General features: G+C 36.2%; 2 protein-coding genes across 4 annotated transcripts; both read left to right on the top strand.

Moving 5' to 3' along the window:
- The first annotated feature begins 1,642 nt into the window (after positions 1–1,642).
- On the top strand, positions 1,643–12,464 carry LOC140823040 (RGS1-HXK1-interacting protein 1). Its single transcript, XM_073184126.1, has 8 exons — positions 1,643–1,899; positions 1,980–2,046; positions 2,340–2,417; positions 3,551–3,603; positions 3,767–3,903; positions 3,987–4,051; positions 12,018–12,076; positions 12,182–12,464. Exons 1-8 carry the CDS (start codon positions 1,732–1,734, stop codon positions 12,269–12,271), a joined length of 717 nt encoding a protein of 238 aa, XP_073040227.1. The 5' UTR covers positions 1,643–1,731; the 3' UTR covers positions 12,272–12,464.
- Positions 12,465–15,107: 2,643 nt separating this feature from the next.
- On the top strand, positions 15,108–19,802 carry LOC140823039 (uncharacterized). 3 transcript variants are annotated; one of them, XM_073184124.1, is made up of 9 exons: positions 15,108–15,238; positions 15,454–15,578; positions 17,551–17,638; positions 17,852–17,911; positions 18,373–18,435; positions 18,576–18,779; positions 18,861–18,972; positions 19,075–19,292; positions 19,440–19,802. In XM_073184124.1, exons 2-9 carry the CDS (start codon positions 15,460–15,462, stop codon positions 19,530–19,532), a joined length of 957 nt encoding a protein of 318 aa, XP_073040225.1. In that variant the 5' UTR covers positions 15,108–15,238; positions 15,454–15,459; the 3' UTR covers positions 19,533–19,802. The 3 variants fall into 3 exon arrangements, with proteins under 3 accessions (XP_073040225.1, XP_073040224.1, XP_073040226.1); XM_073184123.1 differs by having other exon boundaries at positions 15,226–15,360; XM_073184125.1 differs by lacking the exon at positions 17,852–17,911 and having other exon boundaries at positions 15,226–15,360.
- Positions 19,803–20,783: the final 981 nt, after the last annotated feature.

Below are 20,783 nucleotides of genomic sequence, written 5' to 3'. Positions count from 1 at the left end.
TACAACCCAATCGAATCTGTAAGTACAAAAATACTTAAACAACCAGATCGAACTAAATCCAAGAATAAATACCAACAACTACAAATCAACCTCTGCCAGCTCCCTGTCCACTCCCTCCTGGACCGTCCAACCTGAGACCTGCCCCATCGAATAGGGTGTCCAAAACAGAGATAAACCGAGGACGTGAGCATAAAACGCTCAGCACCGAAAGTATGAGTATACAAGACTATGACATGCATGTATGCAAAATGTACTGGATACCAGGATCTGGGTATAACGAAATACTGCTCAGGCAAATGACGTCAAGGTATGTAGCACTCTGCGCCGTCGCACCAGGAGGTGGCTCCCATACCAAAATAAACCTGTGGATATACCGGTGACCTGACCACCGTCGGCCAACGGGGTCCAACCATCCACAACAAACGAGGGCTGAGCACCCTCTCAACAGGCTATCTCAAAGATAATCAGGCTCAACATGATTATGCAAATGCCGCATAATAAACCATGCATCATATGACAGATAATAATGCAACATATAAACATGCAACACATAGTAAAGCATACTCAATCCTGCTATCTCGGATAGTACTTCCGTACCTCAAATCAGTAGATCCTAGCAATCAGCCCTAGAATCAAGTCCGCGTCCGTAGTCAGCCCACTGATGCCGCTAGCTCCCAACTAGAGCACAGCTCCGCTACAAAACCAGTAGCTCCTCGCTAGTGCCTAAACCTCGGGAAAAGACTAGAAACCTATCAGAAACGACTAAAACGCTCTGGAACACTCGGAATTGGCGAGGGAATAGTGAAGCCTCGCGCCTCTATTTATAGACAACGATCGGACGATCCGATCCACTTCGGACGATCCGAACCACTTCGGACGATCCGAACCACTTCGGATGATCCGAACCCTGTACACTTCGGACCTTCCGAACCCTTATCAGACGATCCGAACTCTGCATGTCTTCCACGTGTCCAGACACCTGTCTTCGGACGATCCGAACCCTGATCGGACGATCCGAACTCTGCATGTCTTCCACATGTCCAGACACCTGTCTTCGGACGATCCGAACCCTGATCGGACGATCCGAACCCTGATCGGACGATCCGAACCCACTTCGGTCTTTCCGATCTCACCGACATAGAATTTATCCAATAATTAACTCAAATTAGGTATCGGGATACTACACTAACTCACACTTAACTTTTAAATAAAGCTCTTTAGTTAAAATTTCACACACCATACTAGACTTTAAAAGTTTAAAAATCACTAATTAAATGTTTAGGCTCAAAATACTAAAACTCACTAAATTATTTAAAATACCCCCAAACTCAACTAAAAATAAAATACCACTTTTAAAATTGCCAAAAATCGTCCCCGGGTCTTTTCCTCAATCCCGCCTCGAATAATCGCCTGAAACATGAAACTCGAAAAATATATTTTAACGTGCATTGCATAAACGTAATTAAATTAAAAATAATGCATTTAAATAATATGCATGACTAAACTTCTTTAAAATTAATTAAATGTTTTAATAATTTAAATAAATGCATGGGTTATACGTGTACTGAAATCAGGTTCTACAGGACATTTTGTCAAATATCATATATAGATCAAATTGGGGTTTTGCCCAAATTTTCCAAAACAAATCTTATAATTTTTTAAAAATAATTACTCGAAATCCAAATAAAGTTCGCTTCATAAAAATACTGGAGCCCGGAATTGTGGCATAAGATGGCAGAAGAAGCGCCTCCGGTGGATTCATCGTCACCTCCACCGCCGTCATGGCAAAATTACATATCTTCGGAGCTGCCCCGCACCGTCCAAGAGTCTGCACACTCCGCCATTCAATCCGCCCGCTCAATTCAGCAATCCTCCTCCACGCACCTCCGCACGCTCAAGGTAACCATGAGGACTTGCATTCGCTACTTGTTTGTTTTCAACATTCGATTTTCCAGTCTTTACGAAGAGGATTTGTGCAGGATCTTTTACCCCAAGTTGGAAACTGGTACAGATCATATGAAGAGGCTTTCTTCCACAAAGTTAAAGGTCTATTTACATTCATTATATTACAAAATTCCATTTTCATACTTCAATCGTCTGAGCGCGTTTCGGAATTGAGTAATTCATAGTCTCTTGGTCGCCTAACTTTCTGGTTTCCTAATATCACTCGATCCACATCCTTGAGGTTCGTCAGCTGAATTGAAAATGTCATTTTCATGCCAACATTTGATGGATTTGTGCTATTCGGCTTACTCATTTGTTAACTTCGAGAGTATTATACTTCTTTTAAAAAAGCTATGTTCTGTCAATTTGCTTATGGTCTACCCGCTTCTACGCAGATGAATTGGTGAGCTTAAATGAACACCCTGTGTTGGCAGGTGGAGTTGCTGTTACTGCTTTTCTCCTTCTCATGACTGGTATGTCTTTTTAACCAACTGCTATAACTCCTAGCTTCCTTCACAAGCTTTCAAATAGGCACGTACGAATCAAACTATCAAAGTAGGAAATTACTGTGAATAATAACAAAACAAATAAAGTTTTTGCATAATCCTTATGTATAATGTGTATTGCAATTACATTAAGATGTTTGAAACATCGTAAAACAAATGTAACATTACTGGTACACTTTTATGTCCAATATATGAACATTCACAATTTATTCATTTCCCCGGATGGGTGAAAATTTAGGGCACAAACCCTACCCCTTGCTCTGTGTTTTGTGATGGTTTAAACACCAGTGGCCACAAGTGATCACCATATTGGAAGTGAGGAACTTGTTCTTACGTTACTTACTCTGAAATCTTATGAGTGAGTAATGTGAAGAAGTTTCTATGCGAATTCTGAATTTGATAAGAGGTTTAGTCTGAATCTGTCACATATATTACTCTCTGCTATTTCTTTTCCTTTTTGGTCTTTATAATTCATGAAATGTATTTTGATTTCTGTGCTCACGAGCAGTAATTTTTTTTTAACAAATATAACGACTTCATGTTGAAGCTCTGGCACTATTACTCAATTTTGATCCTCAACTTTCATTATCTTATTGACATCTATAAAAAAATAAATTTTTTCCACCACTATGGATCTGAATCCTTGCTCAAACCTCCTGCCCCAGTGTTGTGAAGGTTTGAGACTGATCTTTCTCGTTTACGTTGTCTTATTTAAGTTAGTGATATTTTCAAACTGCTAATTGGATGGGTGACGTTGATATCTTTTTGGGCATGCAAAATCCTTCCTTCCTGACGTGACATCCCACAAGATATAGAAAACATAAAAAAATAGACAGAAGGAGAAACAAGGCTAGGTATGATCGAGAAATTATGAAATACCTAAAAAAAAAGATTTCTGGTAATGATGGAATTTCTTGATATTATAGATGAACTGGCTACGTCCTTCAAAACATCATGCAAAATTATTAGGATACATAGTGCTAGTCATGGATTAGCATTAGGGAGCCAAAAATATTTTTTAATAGGATTCGATGCTTTTTCTTTCTTTTCCTCCCCCCCAAAATTTGGTATATAGTTAAAATAATGCTTGTGGTTGGCAGGACCTAGAAGGTTTTTGTTTCGCAACACGTTGGGTCGACTTCAGAGTGAAGAGGTATTGAATTTCACGACCATATGGTTTTTCATATTATGAATGGAGGAGATAAATTCTATCACAGTTGTGCACATCAGTCGTTTCAATATATTCTGCTTAGTTGTAGAACTTCCCTGTGAGTATCTTAGAACTTTAGCACACCTATAATGAGAGCTGTTTGCAGGCACAATTTGTCAGGGCTGAAAAGAATGTCAAAGAGTTGAGCCTTTCTGTTGACTTACTGAAGAAGGAGAGCAAGAAACTGCTCGAAAGATCATTGCTGGCTGAAAAAGACATGAATCGTGGCCATTCTAACCTCATGTAGAACATTATTTGAACCACTTTGATGCATATTTGTTTAACATCTGTTGTTCTATGGAGCTAATCTGTGAATCAATGTGTAGGAATACGGGAACTCAGATTCAAAATCTTGCAAGATCAGTTTATAAAACAGAAGCTAAAGCTGCCGGTATGTTACACTCTTTTTCTTTTGATCTTATTAAAGGTGACAAACACGACAATTACGACAAACTTCTTTGCATTTCCTTATTCTCGTTTTGACTTGTCTTCCCTTGCCGATTTTTATATTAGTCAAGGAGACAAGATCGGCTCTATTACTATTACCAGCTTAGTAGTTTCAGTTACACATTTGCAATTGTCAAGAACTTCTGAGATAGATGAATATTTTCATATAAGGAGTGAAAAGCTGTATATTTCTATTATTTTTTCTGAAGCTCTGAACTTGAAATGTCAAAGTTGGTCAAGCTCCACTTGAGCTCATTATGAACACAGATTTAAAAATTCGATTGAAGGTAAGTTCTGAATGAATTAATTAATATGAAAAACATCAGTTATTTGCTTGTACCTGAATCCTTAAGCAAGCTAGGACATGTGCTGAATTAGTGAGTTTTTTTTCCTCAGAATGATTTGTATAAGCAACATTTGCTTGATATTAGGAATTTGAATGAGCCTTGATGAGTTGGATGTTTTCTGATAGCTTCAGAATTTTGTAGCTATCTGTATGTATGATATGGGACCCCATCAAATTATAGCTTCATGAATTTTATTCACAATGAAGCAAGTGAGTGCTACTGAGTGATTTTGTTGCTGGTGGTTTGTTGAAAACTAGGGGTTAGTACTCGGAGAACGACAACTTTCTTTATGATTTATTTTTCTCCACAAACTCTGGCCAGGTTATTTCACTTTCTTTTGAATGATGCAAATGAGTAACATGAATTAAGTTTTTTTTTGGATATCATGCAGTTCATTTGTGTTACGGACCTAAATGTATTGGGCCAAAATGATATAGGCCATAATCTGCAGCTAGTAATGAAGAGAATTTTAGAACTATTAGCTTGGGAAAGGGGAAAAAGATTGAAATGTCTGCTCATTTTTAAATTGTACTGAAACATTTTTTTAAAAGCTAAGCTAAGGTGGAAAATACACACGTTCAAAAACATTTAAATAAGTTAAACATGATTTTAAAAGGTAATTCAACTTCTGAATAAAAATAACTGCAATTAGTGAAATCTTTAAAAAGAAATGAATCTCCTAGTCTATTGATTTAAAAGAGAAACTCGAACAAATAACACCAGTCCGATGAATCAACAACGTAAACAAAGATTCGAAACATTTAACCATGTTGCTTAAACCTATGTCTCATAAACATATTATGTTGAAAAATGCAAGGCCCTTGGGTTATCCAGTGCACCACTCAGCTCCGCCTACTCAGTCTTCAACGCCTCCAGTCTCCACATCATCATGCTCACATGCATCATTCATACCTAGTGAGTCTCAATACGCAACACACATGAACAGTTATAGCAAGTACATATACATAGAAGGCAATAGTGAAAAGTACCGTAATAAAAATATATTTCATGATCTTTAAAGCGTAAACGTAAACATAATAAAGCATACATGTCAAAGCATGTCTCAACATATCATCATATACGTATTCAATTTCTTTAATTGAATTCCATCCATTAGTTGTGACTTTCATATCAGCTTTATCGTATCAGTTCTATTCGATGTTTCCATCTACGTATAACCGTGGTACCCGGCGGCGGGGACATCAGCTACAATATTACCCATCTACTGAGCCTTGACCTTACAACTTATCGTATACATTAGTCACAACTAACTCTATTCCTTCAAAACGTGTCATCGTATTCACCACTTATCAAAATAATGCGTATACGTAATTTTTCTTAAAATCAAGAATGCAACATATTTTTCATAATTTCATAAAAAGTCATATTAATGATAACATAAACATTTAAAACATGTCAAATCGTGTTTAGGGCGTTGTCAGGACTGCTAACTCGACCCGGGTGCAAAATGACCATTTTGCCTTTGGAAACCCTAAATGACCGTTTTACCCCTGGACTTTAAAATCTCGACCCGAAGCCAACCGAACTCCTTAAAACACCTAAAAACATAATTATAAATATTTCCTAGAGGTAACATAGAGCTCGTTCCGTAACTTATACGATTCGTTTTAAAACTTGGACTGGGCTCCTGGTTTTAACATGAATCAACCCGAAACTCAACCAAACTTCTCCCAACTTAAAACTTAACTTGAACCTACATGACCATCCCCTAAATTACTTGTTCCAGAATCCAGACCCCTTAGGACCTACGAACCACGCCTAAAAGTTGCTGGAAATTTCCAACGCGCACAAGTTGTAACCCTAGTTGCACCAAACCGCATTTTATCGATCCTAGCCTAAAAGCCGACGTGTCCAGCCCTCAACCCGACACTCTAGGACCACGACCACATCTATGTGAGCCAGCTTGGACCAGCAACCACCAGTCAAGCACGCAAGATCACAATAACTACAGAACAACTCAAAAGAAACGAGGGCCACCTACATTCGACCACCTTTGATCCACCCCAACTCGTGACCAGCTGTTCACAGCCCTTTCCTAGCCCTGTCACGACCCAATAGGGTCAGCTTCTTGGCTGGAATCAAGCCAAGCACGACGCATCACCCTATTCTCTCGATCTAGCCACAAAGACCCTAGGTTCTTCAACGCAAAGCCGATCTGCCCTCACCAAAGCCGACCAAGCATCGACTACAGCACTTAATCCCCTTCATTCTCAACATGTTCGGCCCCTTGACACCTAGCCATGGCAGCCCCTTACACAAAATCAAAGGAGAACGTGAGTTATATATCCAACAATGCGAGCAATTGAAGGATCGTTTGCAGAACACCTTGATGTGCTTCAAACAAAATATTCGCCAGTGAGCTGCAATAGCTCGTGTTCTAAGAATGTTAACACTGATGAATTAAATCCAAGCGGAAAAAACTCGAAATAATCTTTCGTGAAGAATACTGATATATTAGAAAACTTTTTAACTTGTGTAAACTGACTAACCGAAAGAAGACAGATTAGTTTTTGCATTCTTCAGTTCAGTTATGGTGACAACTGAACTGACGAATACTCCAACTAATCAAAACTGTTTGAAAGCAATAGTTAATCAGTTAAATACACAAGATATGTTTATAGATGTTCAGAGACTTCAACTGCTCCTATGTCACCCCTTCTACCTCCACGGGTAGATTCTACTAAAAGACTTTGTTTCATACAAAACCTTGTACAAACTCACTCAGCCAGGACTTACACTACTGCCTAAACTGAACTCCTAGCTACGATTGAAGTCAGCACCTTCCAACCAACACTTCTTTAACGTCTATGTGTCAAAGACTACATACACAAGTTTAACGTCTTTGTGCAAGATTGTATTTTAGTGGCTTTGAGAGTGTGTGTGTGTGTCTGTGAGAACTGAACAATGATGTTCTCACACACAGAGGGAAAGTTGCTTTTAGTCTAAGTTGATACAACGATGAAGAAATCTCTCTGGGCTTAAGTGCTTCTTAAAGCTGATATGCAACTGAGAGTGCCCTTTCTGTTCTTCTTCTCAACTCCTTTTTACTCTCGTTTGTGTTCTTGGGTCTTCTCCGATCTTCTCTTTATATAGGCGGGAAAAGCTGATCGTACAGAGAGACTCATTTATTGTATCCGTTGCATTTGAATCGGCGCCTGGGACTTTGTGTCTCGATTTTTCGACTGTCTTTCTGAAGGATTTTGTCTTTAATGCTCTGATGCAACATCCATTATTGTCCTTTGACTGGTTAATGGTTTTGTACCTTCTCGCACAGCTGAAATTCATTTACTGTAAGCTTGTCTTGATCTGCAACTGAAAGATTCTGACTGATGTTTGTACTGGTCAGCTGGACTGATCTTCAGTTGGGCTAGTGAATTCAGTTGATTAATCAGTTGAACTGATTTCACACCTTCAGTTGAACTGGTTAGCTGGGTTCTTCGTCAGTTGGACACATCGTCGGCTGGCCAGGTTTTGAGGTCTTCCTGCTGTGTCACCTATCAGTTTGGACAATCAACTGAACTGCTTGTTTGAAGAACCAGTTAGACTGATTTAGTCTCGGCAATCAGTTGGTTCAATCAGTTGGCATTTCCGATAGCTTCAGTTGTGGCTTCGAAAAATGATTAGTTCAGTTTTAGCTGTCTGCACACAAAGGTAGATTATTAGCAACAAAATAATAAGTTTTGTTAATATCAAAATCAAGATTGTGAACTTGTAAAGTTCCAACAATACGTCATGTCAAAACTTTGCAAAAAGGATATTACATGATAGAACAATTAATTTCTCATTCAAGCACACACACACATCAGCAGTAAATAGCGTGAATGATGAGAAAAATAAGATTCATGGCACGCCTTTGCGTTTATACGCTCGAAACCTTAGATGTCAACGCGTTGAACTTGCACCGGAGAGACGGGGAAGGATTTCTTTGAAGAACTAGGGAGAAACTTGAAGGAGGCTGCTGTTTTTTCGTGAGAATGGCTTCTGGAAAATGAAGGGGGCTGTCAAGTGATTATAAAATAGGTTTTGGGTTGATAAATTAGGTTTAGGTTAAGATGATAACACACTAATGGGCCCTTAATTAACATTAAAGCGGTTAAAAAGATTTTAGGCTCATTAAGCAATAAAATAATCCCATCAAGCCCAATAACACTCCCGAAAAATATTTTTTTTAGGTACGTTTTAATATTGACCGAGCCCTCAAAAAGTTTTTCGACTCGTTGAAATTTGCGTATCGGTTAAAAATATGACCCGGCGGGTAAAAATACTCAACCAAGTCCTATTTTCGAAAATCACATTTAAATACACCATATATTAAATAATAAAAACTATTTATTTAATAAAAACATTTTTCCTTAATTATCATCGGTCTTCGTTCCTCGTTCGAGCGCGAAAACTGGTAAAAGCCCTTATGCTATTAATTAAAACACATATTCATGCAATAAACATGCATTTAATACATTAAAACCATTTAATAAAATATACAAGAAGTTTGATAACTTACATGCATGTGGTTCACGTGAACCTTCAAATTTTCGGGACGTTATAGGGATTATAAAAAGAAAGGAGTTCCGAACCACAGAAAGATTCATTTTTACACTTGAAAAATGGCCCAAAAATTCAAGGGGTTAGAGTTGGGTTTGTTGATTATGTTGTTTTCTCTTTTTAACTAACTTTTGCTAAGGACTAGCTTTGCTAGGGAATTGACGGAAGTAAAATTCCTCGTACAGAGCCAACGCTGGGAAAATTATAGCATATCACACATATTAAACTCTATTATGTTGATTCCCTTTTTATTTACTTGTCTCTTAGTTATTTCTTTGCTAAATCATTTTGGGGTCGTGACAATTTGTCCGACTTGCTGAATCTGAGTCGAGGAACGAGAAAAGGCCTCCACACAAATTGAAGAAATATGAATCTTGAAGACCATCTCACAGCTGCTGGGAACATTCTTTCTCAGCCTCTGTATTCTCTTAATGAACTACTATCTCTTCTCGATCGAATTGAGAAATTTCTGTCGAAGGTGGAACATCTCAAGCCAATTCCATGTGAAGTGCTCTTTCACCACTGATTAATGCATTGATAGCAGAAAAGTTTTTGAAGCATTCTAATGATAATGTAAAAGTAGGAGTAGCTGTGGCATTGGTGAGATCGTTACAATCACAGCCCCAGAAGCTCCATATGATGACGAACAACTGAAGGAGGTGTTCCAATTGATTGTTTCATCTTTTGAGGGATTGTCAGACTTATGTAGCAGATCTTATCAGAAGAGGATATCTATTCATGAAACTGGTTCAGGTCAGATCTTGTGTTCTCATGTTGGATTTAGAATGCAATCAGATTATTACTGAGATGTTTCAGCATTTTCTGAGAGCTATAAGAACTGGTCACTCAAAAATCATTTATGAGCTCCTAGAGAGTGATGACTCTTATGTTAGAAGAAGGTGAAGATTTATCCGCAAATATACTCGATCCTATTTTGGCTATACTCAAAGGGAATGAAGAGTCATTTCCGTTAGCCAAAAAATTGGTTGAAAAGATTATTCAGAGTAGAAGCATAGAGAGTAACATGACTCCGGTTTCAGAGTAGAAGCATAGAGAGTAACCCGTCCATTAACAAAGTAAAAGTAAATTTTGTAGAAGAGGAGAGTTTGAGCAAGGGGCTTGACTGTGGGACACGGTCAATCGAACCATGGAATCAGCGTTCCTAGTTTGGGATAAAGGTTATTGGGAGGAAATGAAGCAGAGTGTGCATAGAAATCCGTGGCATTCACTGTAGTTAAAAAGGAGGAGAACACACGAGTCCCCGAGAATATTTCTGAGGATAATCCAAAATTCCATGTGATATGTTCTACCCAAAAGACGATGCGAGAAATAAGAGGGGAATACCTAGATAGTGGAGTCCTAAAATTAATCGGAAGATACAGCGGTAGGAAGGTGGTGAATCAAGATGGTTTTGTCTCGATGTTGATACAGGAGGAGGTAGTGGAAGAGCTGCAGGAAAAGGAGGTGTGGGGTGAGCTCCTGGATTCACCGATGAAGAAGTCGATATTACAAAGCTGATTGAGAAGGAGACTGGGTTGGCACAAGAATGGGTTGGGACTGAAATTCAAATTATGGGCTATTATTCTGTACGGCTCATAATTAACTATTAGAGAGAAGAATTGGCCCATGGCCCAACTGCAATTTTTGGAGCCTGGAGTTTAATCATTGGCAGCAAAGAAGATGATGATTATAGGCACACAGCCTCTGCACTATCCAATGGGTAACGGCGTTCTTACATTACGAACAAATTGATGGACTACAGGCATGTAGTCCTGTTAGACCATGTGGATGGGATGTTGCATCATTACAAGGAAAGAGGGTGGATGAGTTTAATGTTTCAGAAATGAAGGAGCAGAAGTTAGGGCTTCATTGTGGAGGGATGAATGTTGGGCAGCATCAAGATGGGTTAGAGCTGATGGACAGGGAATGGGCTATCAGGCCTAGAGTTGATAATTGGAGAGTTGAGGGAGCCCTTGGCCAAATCACACTTAGTAAGGCTAGAAAATGGCATAACATCCTTTGTGGCTTCCGTTGTAAAGCAAAAAAATCTGGTTATTGTTTTGGAATGGAGGTTCGACATGGAGTTTTAGTTTTTCTTGGTCATCAGATTGAGCCAACTAGGCTGGAGTGCTAGTATCTACATGCATCCTGGTGGATCAAATGGTGGTGGAAAACTGATGTGAACAAGGCTACCAGAGTCTATCATCATGCCTGGAAAATTGAACCTCCTTTAGTCAGGACATTGATTGGTAGGGCTGAATGTTTTGACATAATAAAAAGCAAAAACAAAACATTTGACTTGGTTATTACAATCCAGATTGTGGCTCCATCAAGAATTGAACTCCTGTATGGGAAAAAGGACTTCTGGATTTTGGTGAGCTTCATCGATGACTAGTTTTGAAGACATGGATTTTTCAATCAATTATGTATGGTTTTTCGAAACATAACATAATGTATGGTTTTCATTGGATTTTCCAATCAATTATGATTTTCGGATTGAGTTTGGATTTTTGTGGGATGAATGGAATAGCAGCACGACATGGGGCTTCGCTCTGTGGTAGGAAGGATAATCAATTTGAACTCAACCGACTTATTAATCCCAGCCTCGAGGACAAGGCTTGTTTTCAAGAGGGTGACATTGTTAGGGACCTAAATGTATTGGGCGAAAATCAGCGGCCAGTAATGAAGAGAATTTTAGAAGTAGTAGCTTGGGAAAGGGGAAAAGGGATTATAAAAAGAAAGGAGTTGGTTAGAGTTGGGGTTGTCGATTATTTTGTTCTCTCTTGTTTGACTAGCTTTTGCTAGGGAATTGAAGGAAGTTGAAATTCCATGTACAGTACCAACTCTGGGCAAATTATTGCATATCATACGTATTAAACTCTATTACGTTGATTCTGTTTTATTTACTTGTCTCCTTAGTTATTTCTTTCCTAAATCATTTTTGGGTCGTATCAATTTGTCACCTTGTTCTTGTTGATATTTTTTTCTTTAATAATTTAGATCTTATGGATCTTCTGCGAGAGATTCCTGGTAGAGAGGCTTTGAAGCTCCGGGCAGATGTAAGTCCCTTACACCCTAATATTCTTGCCACATGTCAATCAATCATGTAGTGTCTGCTGTAGTATAGATGCAGTTTCTTATGTTAATATCTTATGTTTAATCAGGTGGCTTCTATGGCATCACTTCTACGGCAGCAAAGGACGGGGATGGATAAAAGAATCATTAAAATTTCTGAATTAGGTATTCCTGTGTAACGAATTCGACCCTGTTTCTCTGATAAGAGGAGATGCTCAAGTTTTATTTGGTTGGGCTATAATTGACACCCTCTTGTTTATTCAAAAGGTGATAATACAAGGAATGTTCATCATATGCATTTGAATGGATCGAATGTCGTATTGAAAGACATATTATGTTTAATTTAAAGCCTGGCTGGCCATATACTATCTATGATTTCTCTCTCGTTAGTCATTCTCGTGGTTAATAGATCTGAGGAAATAGTTAATAATGCAGTTTTAACCCAGTCCTTGATCCTTAGGAACCGAGTTGGATTGACCTCCATCCAGTAGGCTTGTAACCAGACTAATCCGGTAGAGATCCCAATTTGTTCTGTATCCCTCGAACACCCACCCAAAACCTGTTGGTACCGGTCTAAATTGATACCATAACACTCCTCGGGAAAGGACATTTATGAATGAATTTTGTATGTATCTTTGTTTCTATGTGCCACTGCTCCCAGAGTCATTGTTTCATTCACTGGTGGGCTGATTTGCGCTATCGTAATGGAGATATGTGGAAGAGTTCCTCGACAATGGATGAGAGAGATCCGGCCATCCGGAATTTATTATTGGCAAAGAGAAGTATCCAAATATTTAGTTTGTACCAAATTTTTTGAGTTCTTTCTGCATCATAAAAAACTGAAGCTCCTCAACCCAAAAAAAAATGAAACAGAATCCAGGGGCCCAATAAAGAATAAGAACTCGTAATCAATACCCTTAGGAATCTTGTTCATCTATATATCACTCACAGAATATTTTGTTGCCACGGGATAGATCTATAACATATGAAGAACAGTGAGATAAAAAATGAATATGGGACAATAAAGAGATTCTTGAGGACCTGTAATTGGCGCAGGGCCTCTTTGGCGCTAGGCTGTCACTAGGAGTATGTATGGACGGTATGGTAAATGTTTTGTAATTTGACACTTTTAAGTACGCAGAGAACAACAACCTTCGACTTTTGGACGAAAAATTATGGTAAAACTTTGTGATGATAAATTATTCAGTGTTGTTTATTTAACTGATAAATGTCATAACATCTATCATTAATTTGTTTATTTATTTGTTATTTTTTATGCCGCGGCAATATGTAGTTGTTACTCTTCAGTGTGTATTGAGTAAATCACCGAATAAACTTTGTAGTATGCAAAATCAAGTTAGTATGGTAAATCACAATGTGCAAACTTTGTGTAATAGGCTCGGCTCGTCTGAGAAGATGTTGGTAGGAAAAATCAAACTCTTAATCATTGATCAAATACTCATTTATTCTATGAATTCGGACACCATTCTATTCACGCCATCATCTGCATTAATAAAATTAGTGTCTCAATAGTGCGGTGCACTTGGTGTCATTTTATGTGATTAATTTTGTAAGTTGTGTTTAAATAATTATGTAAAATTATTGATATAATGTAATTTTTAAATATTATTATAAAAAATTATTATACCAAAAATATTTATATTAGTTGAAATAATAATTAAAAAACTGATAACAATGTTCTAGTGTTAAATTGACTTATTTATTGTTGTATTCGATATATTGAATTAGTGGAACTGTGATTATTAAAAAAAAATATGTAGAGGATAATATATAATTTTTTATACCAAAATTTTAGATAATAAATAAATATTTTTTTTAAAAAAAAAACAAAATCACAGTCATTTATTAGACGAATTAATTTTGAATAAATATTTAAATTAACATGTTAAAAATGTATACTAAAATTCTATTTAAGATAATAATAATAATAATAATAATAATAATAATAATAATAATAATAATAATAATAATAATAATAATAATAATAATAATAATAATAATAATAATAATAATAATAATAATAATATGAATTTACGGACTATCAATATACCAAAAATTATCATGACATTTTTCACTAAAAAAATTGAAAATGTAATATAATATAAAATATTATATTTTATTTAATAGTTTAGATAGTATGCACAAATAAATTTATAAAAGTATCATAAACCCAAAATAATAATCAAAATTAATTAAAATGATATAATTAATACATAAATTTAAATGTATTTTATATTTCCAAAAGACATCATACTAAAATTTAAATTAAAAAAAAAATCAAAAGCTCTTAACATTTAATTACATGTTTATTTGCTATTTGTTTTCAAATATTTAACGTGTAAAATGAATATAATAATATTGATGATTATTTCTTTTTATGGCACATTATTTTTTTTACGAGAACTTACTATTTTTAGCCTTTTTCTTTTAAAATGATTAAAAAAAGTTATTCTCATTTTTGAGGATTTAACTAATAATAACATAAATAAATAGATAATATATACAAATACGCAGTTAGAGATGATAATTTCTAACAAACTCGATGGAACACTCGATATTTGACCGAATAGAGGAAGCTATGAAGAATATTTTTTTTACTTCATTAAATTAATATATAAGATGTTTCAGTTATTCTGTTAATTCTACTATACTTTTGTTTAATGGTATTAGTTGGATAAAATTAAGAAAATTATTAATATAGAGTTGATGTTATTTTTGTAATATAATGATGTTCGTAAAACTGTTTCTAATATTTTGTTATTTCTTATATAATGTTTAATTTGTTAATTTTTATAATTAATTTATTTTCTTGTTATTTTCGATAATTAGTAAATATTCACTGCGTACTCTAAATAATCCAAATTTGATAAAAATATGATTATAGGTGATAATACGATATTTGAGTAGAATATGTATGTTCAATCTTTTTGAAGATGTATTGAATATCTGATAAATATAAGAATGAGGACGGATGATATGAAATTCTAATCAAACCTGACCTTTTAATTATTTGTGTGGCGTTTGAAGTATTGTGAGGGGTTAAAGTAAATATCGGACAAAGTTGAAGGGACAAGTGCAATTAACTCGTGTTCTCGTTTCAATATCTGCGTTCCTCTACTGTACAGGTCACGATATGATCCACTCCTTTAAATCTTTAATATAAACTGAATCTTGCCAATTGAATTCCTTTATCCAAAGGAACCTTGATCCAGGCTGCGTCGCCGAACGAATTTTTGAATTCCCATCTGTAATCACCTGCAAAATTCTTCTATAGATTTATGTTTGAAATTTATCTCATTTTTGTATGATCCACTCATTTGATTTGCTTTTTGGTATTCAGAAGAGGATGAAAACAGTTGCGGTGGCAATAGTGGCGGCTTTGCTTGTTGTAGCCGCTCAACTTCCTCTTGGTATAGCTTTCCAATCAACTGTCCCCGCATTTCTGTGGTCCCCTCATTTAGATGGGTACGATTCCGCCTTGTATTAATAATTTCTGGTATTATTTATTTCTTGTTTTGAGTTTTGCGTTGACGTGTCTTGCTAAATTGGAAATCTTCTATAATTTGAGATATAGATTTTGTGATATATTCAGTTTTGTGGTTTTTGAGTCATTATTCCTGCTGGAATTACTGCACAATAACGGTGGATGGTTGAGAGCGCGTTTGTGAATTGGATACTGGAATGCTGATAGGACCCATAATCTTGAAGACTTGCAGTGTGCAATGACATGGATGTTTGGTGACTAGTGATTATGCGTACTGTGGAGTTACCTGGTGAGGCAGAATATAGATTATGCTTTTACGGAAAGATACCCATGTTTGATTCGAATAGCATGCTCAGACATGCAAATCTTCCTCGTTTGCTGCCATGTCACGAGAGCCAAATTGAGCCTGTTTGGTTCTGCTGATTAGAGTATGAGTTGCATGAAAGATGTTGGTGTTAGATCTGTCAGGTTTGAAATCCTTACAGAAAAAACTCTTAATATATGATTATAAAGCATTTTGTCACCACCAAATTCACATTTTTTATTAGGCTTGACGATATGGTTAACTTCTTAACTTTTGCAACTGTAATTTCCACAGCAAATGAATCCCATGAGATCCTTAATGAGTAGCTTAATAAGATTTTTCTTTGTTTAAATTCTTATACCACATTTTCATGTGTTATGATTAAAGCTTTTAGACATATTAGAGTTTTCTTTTTGATGTGCACTGTGCGGATATGCTTGGTTGTAATACATGTGGGTCATTTAGCACATAAGGTAGACGCAAGCTTTAAGGGAGGATGAGGTCTATGTTCAACTTGCTACTTCAACTTTTTTTGATCTCCTTGATAGAGCCTTATGGGCTTTTAGAGATTTGTGCATTTTTTACAGAAATCTTTCTGTTACCTTGAATATGTTGTGCTTGTGGACTATATTCAAGCCGATTTTTTAAAACTGGAATTCTATTTCGATACAAATTGGATCATTTTTTTAAAGTAGCTGAAGGGTTTTGTTGAGCTAGCTACCATTAGTATGCAATTCATCGGGAATCTCAACACTCTGAATGCTCTAATTGCCAGTTACCGCTGGAATGTCTTGATCATTCCGATGTCTGTGTAGCACAATGTGGTTCACATGAATAAATAGTAATGATGATGTTGGTTGAATAATTCTCATTTGCCTATTGTTTTGGAGAAACTGAATAACTTGTGGTCCACTTCTCAGCTTACGATTCTCGATTTGGCGGTCTTATTTATGTCTCATAGAGTACAGGCTTAATGGTTTTAATACCAATATGATATCCTTTGTTCAGTTTCTTTCTTCATTTCCGTATGGATAGATTTTACCTTGGACATATTGGCAGCAACATTGATCTACTTTTTACAATTTGTACCTGTGGGAAGGTGACATAGGCTATGGATAAATCTGTGGCTCAAAGAGCTCTTTTTACCCTCTTCAATATAGCTCTGTTTCAAATTTTTCTATGCAGACTCAAATACCTCAAATACAAATTTCAACAGAAAAATGGGCTGCTTCTTCTTCCCGATTCTCTCACAAAGTCTCAATATCTTGTCCTTTGCTTTCACCTTCCTGACTTCTTTTGTATCCACTCTCTCTCTCTACTTTGCTGGTTTTTCACTTTTGTGTCAACTCTTGCTTTCTACTTCTTGAACATGGGGTAAGGCAGAGGAATATAGCTCAAAGAAGTCACCACTGTCCTGTCTTAAATGTTCTAGATATATCGAATCCATGCATTGTTTCCTATTTCTTTACATCATTTTCACCAAATAAACTTGTTTTTCCTTGCTTCATACCTGGGGTTCCCCCTCCCCTCTTTATTCTACTTTCTAAAAAACTGTTCTGGTTAATGTAATAGATTATGTTTGAAATTTATATGCTGTAATTTATGTTTTTTTATTGAGCATCACATATATGCTTCTGATTGTCTGGCAGAATGAAAGAAGTGGTTGACTACAGGACTCTTTCTCCAAGAGATTTAGCCAAATCTGTGATGGCAGAAGGGAGGTGGTCGAACTATCTGGTATATTCGGTGCCCTTGCTTTATGTTTTGATTGAAGTTTGTCCTTGTCCCAGAAACAAAGCATTTTTAGTAAAGATAGGCCAATGAGAGTGCAAAATATTTTTGGCCCACAAAAGTATGAGCAATAATTCATTTGTTTCCTCAGAAGTCGAGGGCGTTAATTCTTTTGATTTCAGTCGAAGCAAAATCTTATATTGATTAAATTTTCTTCAGTGCTCTGGAGAGGAAGCTCAAGAGTCTCAGAAATTTACCTTTCTTTTCGTTGGAACGGAGGTAGCAGTATTTCTCTACACTATGCTTTTGTCAAGGCAAAAGCTGGCAACATTTCTCTCTTCCATGATATGCATGCGAATAAAGAGGAATTGCCTTGGCAACAAACTTTCCTATATTTATTCAAGATGATAATTACTTACATTTTATTCCTAACTTCAGTAGGTGACTGGTTTCTTAAAAGTACTGCCGACTGCGTGAGCGGTCTACAAATATTTTCGCACAATTCTTTAGAATTGATGAACATGATTTTGAATGGATATCAAGTTTCTGTTTCTATTTGAGTTGGAGGCATTACTTTGACACACATGTAAATCTATGCAATTGACATGCATGGGGCAACAAATTCAAAATTAATGACGTGTATCTTTATGAATCAAGAAATATTTAACTTTGTAAACAATTTTCATAATTTTTATCTGACATTTTCTTTCAGTGATCCAAATTATTGTTTCCATGTGCAGCTACAATCTGTTGATATTTCCAGACCCAGAAGGGCAAATGCAGCACTTGTAGACTTTCTCAAGGTTAACAAGTTTGCCTGGTGGTTTATAAATTCCCATTTTAGAACCTACATGATTATATCCATGTATAGCTTCCTTGATTTGAGATAAGATTACTGCAGCACATGGTATGAAGGGTGTTAATTACAGTCTCTTCATTTTAGGACTCCTTTTCAAACTCCAATTTCTCATTGGCATTCCCCTATGTAGCTGCATCAGAGGAAAAAGTGGCAGTTGAGAATACTCTGATGGCAGAGTTTGCTGATTCTTGTCAGAATAAAATGGGAATCAACAATATTGCTCTAATGGGATCTTGCTTAATGGAGAGTGATAATTTTGATAAACTAGACGATATTCACTCGGTTCATGTAAGTACTAGAAATAGCAGTATAATCTTTGTTGTGTTTACTTATAGATGGTCCTTTTAATTTAAACTAATTCATTGATAGGATTATGTGCACTCAAGGATGGGAAATAATTCAGATGGGCACACAAATCTGATTGTCTTATGCCATGGACATTCTCATTCATCACGAGATTCCGATCAACGACATTCTGAAAGTATAAATGGCGTCGAAAGATTTTCTAACCCGACACTGGTGTTTCACAAGCTTATTATTCCATGAGATGGCAATTTGACTTCGTAATTTGACTAACATGCAGGTAGCATTCTGTCTAAACTTCTCAATGTCGTGGAGCAATTTGGTGCAAAATACTCGGTTCTTTATGTCTCGGATCCCTTTAGATCAATTCAGCCTCCATCTCATCAGGGTCTTGAAAGGTTTCTTGCTGAAGCCAACTTAGAAAGTGAATCATCTAACTCATTGGCCTGTGATGGAGTTTGCCAAATCAAGTCATCTCTTTTGGAGGGGATTCTTGTGGTAAATCCGTTTAATATTCGTCCAGTGTCTGTATAATTTGTCGTCGATAATGAAAGTAAACATTTGCCAAATCAAGTCTTGTGGTAACTTAGTTTTCCTTTCAATATTCATGACACCCTCGAATTCATGCTATGCACAATGTTTCAGGCCATTGTTCTGCTCATAATTTTGCTATCTGGGCTTTGCTGCATGATGGGAATTGATACTCCGACGAGGTTTGAGACTCCGCAGGATTCTTGATCAGCTGCTTGCGGAAGATATACATGTTGTACGGTGGTGATCTTGGAGACACGCTTCTATTCGGGGCACTCATATACCCTTGTCTGTATAATTATCCGTGTCATGATTTATGTTGCTCCTTTTTGCGCCAGTGGTCCCTTTTTCCAGGAAATAATTAAATGATTTGGGAAGTTGGTTAATAATTTTAGTTTCACTCTGAGTTTTATGATTTTAGTCATCTGATAAAGTATGCTCAAAGTGCTGATTATTTTGCTGTTGGTGTCTGAATTACTTCTCATGGTTACTTCTGTCTTTCGTTTTCCATAATGTGCTAATTGCACCAATCCCTTGCGAAAAGTCTGAAAATCATAAAATCTTCATAGAAGATTTCACAATATGACCGGAACAAAGTAGAGAAATTTGAATTAATCCAAGAATTCTTTTGGATGTTTTTAGTAGTGTTGCACATCTTCCCCATAGACAAAGGCGAAAGTCTGTAACGTCCCGAAAATTTGAAAGTCCACGGGAATCATATGCATGCAAGTTATTAAATTTATTTGGAATTTTATTTAATTGTTTTAAAGCATTAAATGTATGTTTATTTCATTAATTTATGTTTAATTATTTTTATGCATTTTATGCATGATTCATGCACGATAGGATTTAATTCATGAAATTTTAAAAGCTCACGCGTTAGGATTTTTAAGTTGCATTTCGTGCTCGAATGAGGAACGGAAACCGGAGAATTATCGGGAAAATTATTTTATTAAATGATTAATTTTTATTAATTAAATAAGGTGTTTTTAAGGGTATTTTTTAAAAATGGGATTTTATTGTGTATTTTTATCAGCATGGTTTTATTTTAACGGTATGCAAATTTTATCGAATCGTTGAACTTTATAAGGGTTCGGATAATATTTTCAAAATCTTTCCAACAAGAAATATTTTTTGGGAGCATGTTTGTATTTAATGGACCTACTTTAAGTTTATTGAGCTTAACTAGCTTTTTAAACCATTAACTGATAACTTAAAGCCCATTATCCATTTCTTTAACTATTTAAAATACTACCTAAACTTTAATTAACACTAAACCTAGTCATTTGTTCCCCCAACTAGCCGACACCATTCAGAATACCAGCTCTCCTCTCGGTTTCATCATTTACAGCTAGAAGCCCCATCAGTTTTGTCTTGTTCTTGCGCTTCACACATCACAGACACGCTTGTACTTCTTTTCTTGCGTCATTCACGTTAATATTAATGATGTTGGGTATG

This window comes from Primulina eburnea, chromosome 2 (assembly GCF_022965805.1).
Source record: "Primulina eburnea isolate SZY01 chromosome 2, ASM2296580v1, whole genome shotgun sequence".
NCBI classification, from domain to species: Eukaryota; Viridiplantae; Streptophyta; class Magnoliopsida; order Lamiales; family Gesneriaceae; genus Primulina; species Primulina eburnea.
Note: the sequence above shows the minus strand (reverse complement) of the source record. Positions and strands in the feature narration are given on the sequence as shown.